Source organism: Puntigrus tetrazona, chromosome 18 (genome assembly GCF_018831695.1).
Source record: "Puntigrus tetrazona isolate hp1 chromosome 18, ASM1883169v1, whole genome shotgun sequence".
Classification (NCBI taxonomy): domain Eukaryota; kingdom Metazoa; phylum Chordata; class Actinopteri; order Cypriniformes; family Cyprinidae; genus Puntigrus; species Puntigrus tetrazona.
In genome coordinates, this window is record NC_056716.1 from 2,143,228 (window position 1) to 2,158,881 (window position 15,654).

The 15,654-nt window shown below is 36.7% G+C and overlaps 1 protein-coding gene across 3 annotated transcripts in view; it reads left to right on the top strand.

Moving 5' to 3' along the window:
* sema4ba (sema domain, immunoglobulin domain (Ig), transmembrane domain (TM) and short cytoplasmic domain, (semaphorin) 4Ba) overlaps positions 1-12,276 on the top strand; it is a 59,951-nt gene extending 47,675 nt beyond the window's left edge. For all 3 annotated transcript variants that reach the window (XM_043264685.1, XM_043264686.1, XM_043264684.1), the window contains 7 exons: positions 4,863-5,044; positions 5,505-5,655; positions 6,800-7,010; positions 8,453-8,568; positions 8,995-9,152; positions 9,691-9,779; positions 10,066-12,276. In XM_043264685.1, the coding sequence (XP_043120620.1) occupies positions 4,863-5,044; positions 5,505-5,655; positions 6,800-7,010; positions 8,453-8,568; positions 8,995-9,152; positions 9,691-9,779; positions 10,066-10,829 (1,671 nt within the window). In that variant the 3' untranslated portion in view covers positions 10,830-12,276. The remainder of the gene's footprint in view (positions 1-4,862; positions 5,045-5,504; positions 5,656-6,799; positions 7,011-8,452; positions 8,569-8,994; positions 9,153-9,690; positions 9,780-10,065) is intronic.
* Positions 12,277-15,654: the final 3,378 nt, after the last annotated feature.

Sequence of the window (15,654 nt, forward strand, 5' to 3'; positions counted from 1 at the left end):
TGCGCTAAACGGTTCGTGTTTTAAAGACACATCCTTCAATGCAGAGCGCCTCAAATTCTTATCGCTGCTCAGCAAATATTCGCATTCGTCCTTCGATTTGAGGGGCCGCTGAAAATGCACATTACATACAAAGCACACACATTCCTTACAGTTCCCTCAAAGATGTCAGTACTACCTGGAGAAATGTATCCTGTGGGTGTATCCAGGTATTTTCAAGCCAATCATCGGTAAATGCTATGTGACTGGAACGGCAGGAATTAGGCTTTAACAACATTAAATAGCCAATTACATCATATGTACGAAGTCCAAAACTCTTCTGTAGTGAAAAAATAGGGAAAGATATTATATAATAGCTAGTCCAACAGCAAATGGAATTTTCACTGTTTGTATTGATCTAGGTAAAGCAGATCTGCTTATGTGTTTGATTTAGACAGACTGGGTTTTGATAGCACCGTATTTATGAAGGAGTCTCTGAATCATTCGCTCAAATGTTTTGTTTACTGATTCATTCAGGAAGATTTCCAATCTTTTAATTTGTCACTGAATCACGTGCCGATTTGTTGAAATCTAGGCGTAAAATAAGCATTGATGAATGAGTCATTGAATAATTTACTCAAACAATTAGTTGTAACCACACTGCTCTGGACCTTTGACAATTAATTCAGCAACCCTGAATACAAGATCATGGCTATCATTGATGCTATGTGCCAAAAAATTGGTGTAGTGAATTTTTTTAAATATCTGTTGGTTTAAAATAGTGGTTTTACAAAGGGCAAAGGGAGTTAATCCATCATTTGAAAACTCACTGAAAACACTGAAAACTCACTGAACTGAACCATTTTATCAATGCTTATTTTTGACTCAACTAGTTTGTTCAAACCACTGATTCATTCAGCGACTCTCTTTATGAAAGAGTCACTGAATCATTTGCTTTCAACTTTCAACTGATTTGCTTTAACTCATTCAGTAACAAAGCAAGCATCTCACATTATGAGTAAGTCGTTGAATCATTCCATAAAACCGATTTGTTGAAGTAATTGATTTAGCTAGGGATGAAGTAAGCGCCAGTGAATCTATGAATCATTCACTCAATCGATTAGTTCTAACCACGCTGCTTTGAGACACCTAAGAGTTAAATTCACAGTCCACAGCTTAAGAGCAAAAATAGGTAACAAGTAAGCATATAATCTATATTCAAAATGCACAAATAATTTTAGTGTAGTTATGGCAATTTACAAGCAGGGGGTAAACCCTTGGTATTATTAAACAGTGATGACAGTAATGAATAGAAACTTTTAGCGATTGCCATATAGCTCATTCAAATAGGCTTTTTAAACCAGCTTCACTAAGGATAATTAACTAATGCTTTCCGTTTTCACACCAGCTAATTCACCAAGTGGCAGCCGATAGAAGGTTCACGCTCTCCCGTCTCCCTGCCTTGTAATATGGATTATCACACAGCCTGCATGAAATGCCTCCTGACAGTTAAATGGTTGCCATGCCAGGGGAATGTGGCCTGCTTATTTGCATCCAGTACCTTAAACATTATCCCAGGTTCCCTTTTTAGCTTGCCCCATATTTCTCCTGCCAGATCCACTGGAGCCCAGCCATGAGGAAGGGAATGAAATGATTATGTTTATACTTTTCATTTTCTTGGTATTGTACCTTATCTTCTCTTATACAGTGTTGCATTAAATGCATTAAAAGTAACGCAAGTTACGCAATCAGATTTACTTTTTTTTCATTTACTCATTTTTCATTTTTCAAAAAAAGCAACGCCAGTTATTTTGTTTTCCCATTTATTGACTGACAAGCCTCCTGTCGGGAAAAAGCAGGAGGTCAGAGGCGTGCATGAATACAGAGTAGTTCTAGACTAAACATGAATGTGCATTAATTCATCTCACTCGCAAAAAAAAAAAAAAAAAAAAAAAAAAAAAGATTTAGTATTCATCTAAATTAATTAAAAAGGTGAAATGCAAAAATGAAGCAAATCTGCTATAATTAAATATGGTAACACAACTGTATCTAATCCCATTTTATTAATAAATGTCTTTGCTGCTGACCTTTGATGATCAAGTTCAACCATACTAATGAAGCAAAAATTACTTCAGATAAACTAACAACTGTGCTTCTTAGTTTTTTTAATTGCTGAAGAGTATTAAACCTTTTTTCCCTATATTCTACTGCATGAACATGAAAAATGTTTTTCTTCAGCCTGATATTTATTCATTACACTTTTTGTTGTGAAAGGGCTTTTACATTTGTTGTAAATACAAATTTGTATGTAATAAAACTAACAATCAAGCTCTGCTGATATATTTAAAAAATGATATTTAAATGCATTACTTTCAATAAACAGTAACTTAGTAACGTAAGCAGTTACTTTTTTTATAGAGTAACGCAACATTGTAACCCGTTACTTTTAAAAGTAACTTTCCTCAACACTGCTCATATAGTAAACAAATGTAATGACTCCTGCAAAGGCGCATTAGAAGACTTAATTGTCTTGCGTTCTGTGATACGCAACAAAGCCACGCTTAAGGGCCGATGGACAAGTCCTTTCCTATCACATCTTTGACTTTTCTGAAATGTAATTTCCTGAAAGGAGTGCATTTGTTCACAAGGAGTGATTTGAATCTTAAGAGAGCCTCTACATTGCCAGTTAGGTTAAAGCACTGACCCTGTCTGTTCTGAACGGTGCATGAGCGCAGTGAAACATCTGCAAGATTCATTTGCCTTCTCGTCTTGCTTTTGAAGTCTGAGAATGATTTTAATTCCACTGAGCTCCCTATATTTCGGTTTCTTCTCTTCTTGACTTCTAACTTACCTCCAATCAAGTGTCACTGTAATGTGGGTATAGGTGCACTTTTGCACTGATGACCATGTCAAATTCCAGTGGAAATTGTGATGCATGTAAAACTATCCTTTTACGCACTGCAACAGTTTCTTATTGTTTTAAGATTCTTTCTGAATAGTGCCTGGGGTTTGCATTTGAAAGCGTACCATATCATTTACACTCAGAATGACAATGAGACAATGAGCAGAAGCTTTAATCCTTTCATTTCAATTTTAAAATGAAAGGCATATTCATTTTAAAGCTGCTGTATGCATGCCAGCTCAGTTCAAAGTAAAGCCAAAGAGCAAGGTTTTTAAAGGTGCATATATATATATATATATATGTATGTGAGTGTGATTTTTATATGCATTTATAAATAGTTTTTATCTATTAACAATCTGTCACCTATTATTAACTTCCTGCACGTGCCATAAAATAGTATTGGTAATAATTATCAATGAATGAATACTTTCATGTATTATAATTATATAATTCTGTATAAGAATAGGGATATTCACACACCTATGAACAAAAATAGCAAAAACAGCAAAGAGGAAAAAGAACATTTTATAAAAAGCAGCAGAAACTGTGTTCAAACTTATAATAAACAGAATTTCACCATGCATTGGTGTGGGCTCTAATATAGTCATCTTTATAGTAATCGTTCTTGGAATGAACGCCTCTTAACTCATCCCTCAGCTGTTCTCAGTCCTAAACTCTGCTGTTCAGTGATAGGTGGGAGTCTCCCTTTAAAAGATTTTATTGGAATGTGTTGTTGCCGTCCTGCTGGTAGGGGAAGGCGTTGTCCTGCGTGCTGGATTACAATAATATTATAATTAGAGGAAAGCTCATTTTCTTTGGAGAGCGGCTGAGATGGATGAATAAATATGGTGCTATTGGGACCTCAGCTTTATGTACCTCTGGCTGTCGTTCAGGCCATTTGTACTTCACATTCGTCTCTTTCCTTGCCCCGTTCTCTGCCCAAGCGTCTCTTTCTCTTCTTGTCTTTCGATTTTATCTTTCAGTCCATTTATTTGTTCAGCTGTTCGGTACGAAGTTCCGCTTGAGCGAGGGTTGACGCTATAATATATAATAAATATTTATTTGATTCACGGCGTGGCTTTGTTCTTCTTTACCTGCGCCATAAGGTTTATTATCCACTCTCCCTTTCGTTTTTTTGTAAAATGAAAGCATGTTAAGGGAGAAGTTCAAGTCAAGTCAGTATTAGATCAAGCAATTGTTTTTGATAATCCAAGAATTAGTTACATCATTTCCTTATTGTCTTCTGTTGTTGTCATTTCATTAATGAAAATAAACTGAGGCACATCTGGTAAAAGATTTGTGGTCAGCTGCATGCATATTCTGTAAGTTATTATGCTAAAATGATTACTTCTGCCTATAAATGTTAACATAAACAGCATTGCTATATGTTATATATGTGTAAAATACAAAACAGATCCATAAGTAATAAGTAATTCTCATAACATGCTGTGTTTTTCTTCTGATAGATATTAGAGCCTTTGAATTATACTGCCTGTTTTGTTTTAAGGGACTTAGAAGTACCAAAATTAAAGCCTTTACAACCCTCAGGGCCCCAATCACCAAAACACACTGTTTTACTCAGCCTTAATGCACAACATGTGATAGAAGCTGCAGTCCTTGTCCAGTTTTTAATCTTTACGTAATAGAATATGTAACAGGCATTGAATGCTGTCATTATGATCAGCATTTCCATCAGCTGCATCAGTTTGTTGGCATCGAAAACAGCTACTAGTTCCCTCTTGTGGTCATAAATGCTCATAACAAAAATAAATCCTCATAACAAAAAATAATTCCTCACTTAACATTCACGTTCATGGCGAACTTTATACATTTTGCCAGTATTTGTGTGTTTTCAGGGAATCATACCCATGATACTTCTTTGCTGCGGCTTTGCTAATCTGTTTCGAATTATTTAAAAAATGCTATAACAGTATATACTGTAAGCGATACAAAAAATGACCCTGATCTGTATGTATTGTCGCAGGGTGATAAAGGTGGAGAGAGGGTGCTTCAAAAAAAATGGACGACTTTCCTAAAAGCGCAGCTACTTTGTTCGCTGCCTGACGACGGGTTCCCTTTCAACATCATCCAGGACATGTTCGTACTGACCCCCAGCAAAGAGGCCTGGAAGGGCACTGTGTTTTATGGAGTCTTCACCTCACAATGGTAACGTATATATCACCTGGAGGCCCATTTAGCATTTAGAGTGTATAGTTGTAGCTATGTTTGTGTTCCTTTTAAAACCTTTTAGAAATTCAACTTTCATTTCTGTTATTGAACGCTGCCTGGCACTCAACCAGACTGCTTTTGTGGCGCTTAGCGTAGGAGTTGTGGGTATTGATTGAGTGCATTAACATAGGGGCGAAAGATACAGGACAGGCAGGAGATGTCAGCGAGACTGCAGATGCTCAGAATAGCCTCCCTCTTGTGTCCGCCTACGCACCTGTTATGTCTGAGGTTAAATGAGACGTCTTTTGCATTTTGTGTGCAATCAGATTTTTGAGCTGCAATAAGATGTGTGCAAGTGGGGTGGTTATTTTATGGAAGGCCTAGGTTTTTGGTTTGGTTTGCGTGTGATTATGCACACGCTGATCGATTGTAATGATTGTTGTGTTCATGCTGACAGGTACAAAGGTGCTTCAGGCAGCTCGGCTGTATGTGCTTTCACTATGGACCAGGTGGAAGAGGCGTTTAATGGACGTTACCGGGAAGTTAATCGTGAGACGCAGCAGTGGTACACTTACAACCACCCAGTACCAGAACCCAGACCTGGAGCGGTAAGTTTCATGTTCTCTTCAAAAACTACCGGATGGAGTGCAACAGAACAGAATTGCAGTGTTTCAAGATTACATTCTGTCATTTCAAATCTGTATGACTTTCTTTATTCGGCTGTACACAAAAGGAGACATTTTAAAGAATGTTGGTAACTAAAGAGTTTCTATTCCCACTGAATTAAACCATATGAACCAAATATATATATATAACACAAACTTAAAATCCAAAATATATATAAACAGTGTTGGGATAACACAAGTTATGTAATAAAATTACTTTTTAAAGTAACTAGTAAAGTAATGCATTCCTTTTTAATTTACTTTTAAAATAAATAACACCATGTACATTGTTACCCGTGTATTGACTGACAGAACAAAAATAGATTCAGTATTCATAAAAGTTAATACAAACAGTCAACTGCAAAATAATTCAAAATGTTAAATATAAGAATTTATTCACCCATGTCTTTGCTACTGTCCTTCAATGATCCAGTTCAACCATACTAATAAGCAAAAATGACACGTTTTATTTTTGCTATTGTTGAAGTGTTGAATTTCATTCATCTATCATATTATTTATGCAATTTGAGCTGTGTCCTCTACTGCACAGAAAAAAACAAACATGCCCTGTCTAGATAAAAAATACTCAAAAGTATTGTAACACATTTACTTTCCTTAAAAAGTAAACACTAAGATAGAAAGACACTGCAAAAGCTCAAATACAAATGATGTAAAAAATCTAGTCAAACTAGTAAATTGGTGAAAATTAAATGAAAATTGTAAGTCTATTTTTCCCTATTGTGATACATTTGCAAGTAAAATAGCTATTTAAATGATAAAAAAAAGGACCACTGCATAAAAAATGTGGCTTGTATATAGAACGTCTTACACATTGGTGATTGGCTGTAATGAGAATTTTGTCTGTTAAGTTTAATTCTCAGACAGCACCTAGACCAAGTGTTCGACCGTGAGTTCGGGTCATCTGAGTACAAGATCTTTTCAATCACACTTTCAATCTTACTTGACATTGGTGTTTGTGTTGAAAGTCACATTGATTTTGGCTGCCACTCACCAAAAAATCACTGACTGCAGTGAGAAAAAGAGCGATAGAGCTGTTTCTGAGGCCTCTTTTTCCTTCTTCCTGCAGTGCATCACCAACACGGCCCGCGCCCAAGGGATCTCCTCCTCCCTGCACATGCCTGATAAAGTGCTGAACTTTGTGAAGGACCACTTCCTCATGGATAGCGTGATCCGCAGCCAGCCTCTGCTGCTCAAACGGAACGTGCGCTACACGCAGCTCGCTGTGCACCGAGTGCAGGCTCTCCACAAGACATACGATGTGCTCTTCATCGGCACAGGTGAGGACTAAGACCGCCGAGTCGTACGCATATAGAGTTTAGCTAATTTCTGTAAAACTAGAATGGGCTTCACCTAATACAGTCTCAGTGAAACAGTGCCAGATCAAGATCAGATTATCTTTTTTTTTAGCAGCATACAACGGAGCAAATCTGATTTTATACTAATATTCCTGCATTAAAGGCTCTTTCATTTTTGCTCCAGTCCCCATTAGGATTGAATTAAGGGATTTTAGACTTTGGAAATCAAGACTTAATATCAAGCCAACATAGCTTTATCTTTTACATTAGACATTCAAGCAGGTGTGTTACTACAGGTTGAGTACTTAAAGGGATAGTACACCCAAAAATGGATAATCTGTTATCATTTAGTCTTCCTCAAGTTGTTCAAAGCAACGTGAATATCTTTTTTTTCTGCTGAACACGGAAGATCTTGTGAAGATGTGGGTAGCCAAATAGTTTCTGGTCTTTTTTTCTTTTTACTTGAGAAGTCAATGTTGGTTTCCAGCATTCATCAAAGATCTTATGGGTTCTCTCACTGAATAAAGAAACTCATAAAGGTTTGGATCAATTTAAGGATGGGTAATTAATAGCCATTTTAATTTTGTGCACCATCTCTTTAAACAAGCTGTTTCAACAGCTTGACACAAAAATATGGACTGCTTTCAACCATCAGATTAAAATGATAATGATAATAATAATCAAATAAAATATAATAATATTACAAAAATACATTTTATATATTAAGACATCGATTCAAAATGTGCATTTGAATCGCATATGACATTGACATAATACAACCCAATGTTTTGTATATTTATCTGTCATATTTATCTATAATAGTACTTATAAACAAAGTGTGTTTTAATCTCACAGTAATCAGCTTTATATATTTCAGTAAATGTAACTTTTTTCTAATACATTTTTGTTCCAAAGCTAATCATATTTTAATCATGTACATTGTTTTTAACTGAATGTTTTTTTCTTCACATTCAAAGGTTTAATTTTAATAATATTATTATTGTGGTAAAATCAAATAGATGCTAATAGTTAATAATAAACCACTCCATGTTTTGTGTGTATGTATAGAAATCTTACCCGTTTCAGTTATGTATGACTAACATATATGCATTTAATAAAGTTTATTAGTTCATGTTAAAATGATGTAGTAAAAAAAGGAATTTATATGCAGTTCAAACACGTAAATCTCAAATTTAGGCCTGAATATTTTGCTGAGCTGTGGCGGAAAGAATGACTAGCTACGGATCTAATCTTGTTTATGTTGTGCGCGTTTATTTGAGAGTAAGTTAATTTTCCCGGGGATACTTAATGGTAACTAGCCACTTTCCACTTGTCACAACTTGCAATATACTTAGTGTTATGCTGCCTGCTAACAAAATGGCCCAGGCCCTTACATACATCATCTCGCTTGTGTTATGTTTCAGATGACGGCAGGATCCACAAAGCCATTAACGTTAAGAACAAGATGTATATCATTGAAGAGCTGGTGATTTTCCCCGAGCCTCAGTCTGTACAACACATCGAACTGGATGATGAAAAGGTGCTTCATTTTACTTTTAAACTCATCTTCTTTGCGTTTGTTATGCACGCTGGAAAAAGTAATGCATTGGTGAAATGACAGCGTGGCAGGGACCCTACAGCCGTTGAGATAGTGAGGCCTGGAAGGGAGATAATTGCATCCCTGTTTCCTCTCTGAAGAACTGTGAAGAACAGATGGGAAACAAACAGCGTCTGCTCTTTCTGTACACTGCTCCGTCTATACTTTATCTGTATGCGTTACACCATGACGACTATTTTAAAAAGGCTTATTAACACTGTCAGTGCAATTATCGTGTATTAATATGTACTGTACGCATACCGAGCATCTTTCTACACTGGATCTATCATAGTTCTGTAGGTATGCTGTCCTAAGGAGCAGCCGTCCTGAGAAGGTGTCTTATTTCTGTTGTGTTTGCATTTCCAACAGGGCCTGTTGTTTGTGTCCAGCTATTCTGGGCTGGTTGAAATCCCTCTTGCCAACTGCTCTAACTACCAGAGCTGTGGAGAGTGTGTGCTGTCTAGAGATCCTTACTGTGCCTGGACAGGGAAGCAGTGTTCAAATATCAAACATGCATCAACTAAGAGGTTTGTACATTTCCATTACTTGCACTCCCATCCAACTACTGCACTTCAGTTTGTTCATTAAGAAGTTTAAACCTGTATTACATTATAAGTTTCAAACATTAGCATATAGGTTTGTTTCACAAAAGACAAATTAATGAATATATAATGCCATAAGTATATCATTATTTTAAAAAAACGTTTAAAGCTATATTTTGTAAAAAAATATATATATATTTTAAATATATATATTTATTTTTATATATATATATATATATTTTATTAAATAAATTAAAAAAACAAAGTTTGAAACAAAGTTTATATGCTACAAGTTGCTTTTTACAACCTGGGCAAAACTTGTCTGTCAAATTATCGACCTTGACGATTTTATTTTATTATTACATTTTTATTACAAAGATTTTTTACTGTCATTACAAAAAGTTTTTAATTTCATGCGTCCTTGCTAAAAATTAAGTGTTAATCTCTTTTTCTTTTCTTTTTTTTACTGAGCCCAGAACAGTTTAACTACATTTACGTTTTACCATTGCCCTTTTCTTTACAGTCAGTGGCAACAAGATGTAGATGACGCCAACACTGCAATATGCAAAATGACAATGACTAGCCCTCGCTCTGCCAAACCGACTCCACCACGTGAGTAACAGCCACGCTTTACAATACCTAAATACCCCATACGAATCAATATTTGAAGAACCTATTTCCGACAAACCACAAAGTGCTCTAGAGTGCATGGGGTTAAAACAAACTGTTACAGATACAAAAGCACTGTGGCATGTGGCATGACCAAACGCATTTACATAGCGCCTCCGGCAATGTGCTCTGATAGACTCTAAGTAATTGAAGTGGTTGTGTGGTGGTTTGCTAATATGGCAGATAAATGTTTGATTTAATAGTAACTAAAAGACCATCTAACCCACAGGTGTTCCATCATGCCATGTGGTACAAATCCCAGCCAACACATTTACGGTTCTTCCCTGCAAGCTGCGATCTAACTTGGCAGAGAGGCGATGGGAGTACAGTCACACCGCCGAGCGTTTCGTCTATCCCAGTCCTGACGGCGGGCTGGTGGTTGTAGCCCAAGTTGAGAGGGAGGAGATCTACCAATGTTGGTCTGAAGAAGGCGGCTACCGACAACTTCTGGCCAATTATTGTGTCAAGGCAGATCACGAAAGCACCACCCTGACCGGACGTTCCCGAACGCAGCTGGTACCCCAAGGGGAAGCGATAATCCTGCCCGGGGAAACGTGGTCGCCGGAAAAAACCAAAACGTACTGGAACGAGCTGATCGTTGTGTGTGCCTTACTCGTGTTTTCCCTGGTCGTCCTGTCGCTGTTTGTAGCGTACAGAAACCGAGACAGGATGAAGTCCATGCTGAAGGAAGGCGAGTGTCCCAACATGCAACAGAAGAAACCGCGAATTCCAGGGAAGCACACCGAAAGCCTTCCATTAAACGGCAACAACATCCCGCCCTCGGTGTCTGACCACAAGGGCTACCAGACGCTCAATGATAACTACATCTGCAGCACTCCCACCCACGAATGCTCCTCACCCGAGAACAGCAAGAGCTTCTCAGAATCCGAAAAGAGACCTTTGAACTTAAAGGAGAGCCATGTTGAGATCTCACCGACTTGCCCGCGGCCTCGAGTGCGACTGGGCTCGGAGATCAAAGACTCGATCGTTTAAGTCTGTTTGGGATGACTGTTAAAAAAAAAAAGTGGCCTCTGAACTGAACAGCACCAAGGGAGGGACAGACTGAAAATGACTGGAAACGTACCATCACTGGTTTTTATTTTGCACTTTGTCTCCTCTCATTTTGTCTTGGTGATCTGTTCACATTTCTCAGTCACTGCCAAGTCTGTGAAGCACCCAGAGCCACGCTGAGCGGGACGAGAGGCCTAAAGTACGTTCTAACAAAGAATAGCGGGCGTTGAGGCGCGCAGATCCAGTCGTCCCGCCCCGGTCCGTCCAAAAATGTCTGGTGGCATCTGTGTGGAAGCAATACGATGCCCTCAGGGTTCACTAACCTGTCATGCTCCCATCTCATCCCTGCCGCGTAGAGTTGGTCGTCCTGTGAACGAGAAGACGCAAATCCAAACTTTAGTCAACGATAGAGTCTCTGCTAAACATAGTGCCTGACGTGAGATGATTAGCTGACATTTCAACACAATATAAGGCGTAGTGGTGCATCTAAAGCTTTGATGATATATGCAAAAACCTTTGCGCAGTATATCATCACGACCTCAGCACATAGCAGGCATACTATGCAAATCACATAAAGGAGAAGCATCTCATAGAGAGCTAACAAACAGCACACGGCTGTCCTACAACAATAAGTGATGCCACGACCTCAGTATTCTACACAGCTTCTCAGAGGTACACACGTTAAATAAAGTATGCAAGTGAGATTGAGGCATATAAAAAGCCCGCAGTGGGGTTTTAGTGTGTAGAGAACTCCAAAGAAGGCATGTTAGCAATACTATGAGTATGTCCAAGGCACAAATTACATTTGAATATCTCTTATGTTACGTATACCCCCAACCAAAATCAGTTACTACCAGTGATAGGCTAGGTTTAAACCAGTGTTTCTCAACCTTTAGGACTCCAAAGCCCGTCATAGGCCACGAAATCATTTAAGCAGCCCATGACTTTTCCAGTTATCCATTTATTAGTACTCACAGTTTCTACCTGATGAAATACTGTCTATTCAATAGAATATAGTGCCTATGGAGATTTTATTAAATTGCATTGCTTTTTCTAGGTCTATGACATTTTGAAAATGAAGTGAGGCTTTCTCATGTATCTAAGGTTTTGGAATTCGTGAGATGAACTGATTTTGATATTTATTTAAATATTTAATTCTTTAAAAGACTTATTTTTTTGTTTGAAGTCACGTTGAGGCCCCCGTTGAGAACCACTGATTTAAAGGTATAGTTCAATCAAAAATAATAATATGTCATAATTCACTCACTCTACAATTGCCAAGTGAATTTTTATTGGTTTCTAGTGATTGTTTTGGAAAAAAAACTGCAAAAAAATCCTTTAAAATATCTCTATTTGTGTTCCGCAGAAAAAAATGTAAGTGAGTAAATGACGACAGCACATTGGAAATAAAAGTGACCAAATGTCTCCAGATTGTTTACTGATTCAAATTGGTTTTCGTGCCAAAAGATTTTAGTGAACCATTTCAGATCTCTTCGGATCTGTCAAGACTCAAAAGTGTACTTTGTTTAGATTAAAGACATTTATTGCCATGTTGCAAATTCGAATGATGAATTTGCATTCGGACAGATTGAAAACGTGTGATTAAGACTTTACATGCCAATTTTAGCTTCACAAAGCTATGAGATCTATGCTCCCGAAGAGTGTAAAGTGACCAGCAGATTTTTTTTCCATGAAAAAGTGCCATGTTCACTGTAACACCTTAAGTAAAAGCAGGCTAACAGATGTTTTTGGGTGGGAGCAATGACATATAGGTATATCAAACAACCCATTATAAATAGTCAGCTGCCAAGATTGTCATACAAAAAAAGTGCAGTGCTTGGCTGCTGCAAAGCAATGGGGATGGAAACCACAAAACAAGACACAAATGTAAGTTACTACAGCATAGAATCAACATAAGGATCCGTGTAAAAATGTATATTAACAACACACACAGAAAATAATTTTTAAAAAAATGTCTATTTCCAGTATCAACATATTTCCAGTAAAATACCCAAAGACGAGCATTGTATATTGCACCACAAATGTGTGTAATATTTCATCGCCGCCGATCTTCATCTGTATTGTGAATGTAGCTATGTATTGATTTGAAAGTGTTCCGAAATGATTCTTTCAATAGAAACATTGTCTTATTTAAATTTGTGCTGAATGTTTAAAAACGGGACATTTACTTTTACATGATCTGACGGACGATGACTTTGATCACAGAGTTGTATAATTATATTTCTAAGGGGAAGTAGTGAATGGCTTTTAATGTTTTCGACATTTGACATTGCTATTTTTTTTTTTTTTTTTACCGGAATGCATTACAATTCTTTTTTTTTATTTTTTTTTTCTGTTATATTTGCACAGAATGTGGAAATGGTTCAAGTGTCTGGGAATGAATTTTTCTCTTGGCATTGCTGTAGCAAGTACCAATTGAACGGTTTTGTTAATGCCTCCGAGCTAGATTTTGTGACTCAAAGGGTATGCGGGAAAGCAAATGTAATCTTGTAGCCTTTTTGTGATTCAAAAACGTGAAACAAAAAGCAAAACCTCACATGCATGTCTGCTCTGGTGGACTACACGGTAGAATTACCTAGTACATGTAAAGTCGCAAACCACTGTATATTGAATGGTCGTCTGTGCAACAGTCCACTGCAAGGGTATGTCTCCACTGTGCTAATTAATATCTGCAGAGGTCCCCTAATATATATATATATTCACAAACACACAAACATACAGACTATATTTAAAGCACAAAAAAAAAGAAGAAAAAAAACTATGTATTTGTAATAATGCTATAACTGTTTTGCATATACTCAGACCTCTGTTTGAAAATCACTTTCAAAATATCATGCAAAAATATTTTAAAATGTAAGCAGGTTTGCTTATGTTTTTCAGTACGTCATCTGATTATTATCACTAGCGTGCCGTTTTACAGAGTAGACAATGTGAAAACTTCACTGTACATCAGCTGCTACCTACAAGCGGTAGATTTAGTCACTTATAGATATAGTCACATATTTCAGTGCTGAACTGACTCAGACATAAGAGTTACTGGACTGTAGTGGTCTGCTATACTCTTAAATGCTCAGATACATTCTTTATAATGGCGCACCAAGATGCTCTGACCTATTGTAAGTTAATGTCTTGTAAACTTTAATGTAAAGGTGTATTTGTACATTTTGCTGCCAATGTAAAGAAAAAAAACAACTGTTGTGAAATGTATTTTTTGTATTATACATCACTACTGTTTTGTTGTTTTTATTATATTGTACATAAAAGCACTTTAATTTTAATTTTTTAAATAAAAGAAATAAAACCACTGGTTGGCACTGATTCAGAATTATTTGGGTGATGTTTCGATTATTATGTTTTAAAAGGCTGCATCTATTAATTAAAATACAGTAAAACAAGCAATATCGTGACAATATTGTTAAGTATATTTATTTTAATATCATGTCAAAGAAGTCGTGTGATCTTTACAAAATCGTTCATTTGGCGTTTCAATTATTATTTATTAGTGCTCAGTAACGGACAGTGTTGAAATCGGTTTGTGCTGCTATATAAGCAGTTTTCAAAAGTATTTATTTGAAATGGAAATCGTTTGATAATTTTAACCTGTATTTTATTACCTACCTAAATCTTTTAAATGGTGCTGCGCAAGTATTCTCACAAAAAAATATTAAGCAGGAAAAAATATTAATTATTCTGAAGGATCACGTTACATTAAAGACTTGAGCTTTGCCATCACAGGAATGGGTTATCTTACCATAAAAGTTACTTAAATTGTAGCAATAATAATAATATTACTGTTTTACTGTATTTTCAATTAAATAAATGAAGCCTTGGTGAGCATAGGAAACTTTTTTTGACCCGCTGTGTGTGGATTAGGTAGTTCACCACATTATAAGGACAAAATGTCCCCACAAAAATAGAAATATCCAAAATTAAAAGAGGAAATTAAGGAGACAGAAGCTAACAAAATGTCCCCATAAAACATGGAAACCCAAAGTATGTGTGTGTGTGTGTGTGTGTGTGTGTGTGTGTGTTATTCCCTATCGTATAGGAACCAACAACAACAGTTACACCAATAATTTATAAATCATACTATTTTTTTTTTGTTTGTTTGTTTGTTTTCAAGTAGGGATATGTTTTTAAAATACATTTTAATGCCTATTTGCCGATTCTTATGCCTATAGAATGTCCCCATAAAACAGAAAACATTTTTTCTCCTTATGATTTCATGGTTTCTCTATTGCTCTGCGTCCAAATTTCTAACAGAAATATTGTACTCCCTTCACCAGCACCCCAGAAGAGACCGGAGCCATCAGCTCAAGTGCATGCGCTTTAAATGTTATTGTGACAATGCTGCCATCGTGTGGCCATTGTTGGCATACCGCACCGTCATCCTATTTTTAACATGTTATATTTCACTGGCCTCAACGGTTATTATCTCGTTCCTTCGAGGTTAAATAAAGCAACAAACATTAGGTGACACGGTTTCATTAACACGATGCTCATATTCAGCTATGGTAAGTAAATATTAGGTTATTCTCAGTTAATCGCGCGTGTGTGTGTCACGGTATCTGACGCAGGCTAATCGTTAACTCTGACTAAATCTTGTAAACTCTTGAGTTAGTTTAAGACTTAGGTGCGGTGCACTGTTTGCGCAATGACACGTCCAAAGAAAGATGAGGGGAAAAAAATAATAATAATAGCCTACACGTTCAGAAAGGAATGTCTTTTGTTTACTTTTTACATTGCTTTTGAGATATTGTAAGCTTTTATTGTGGCAATCTGTGCG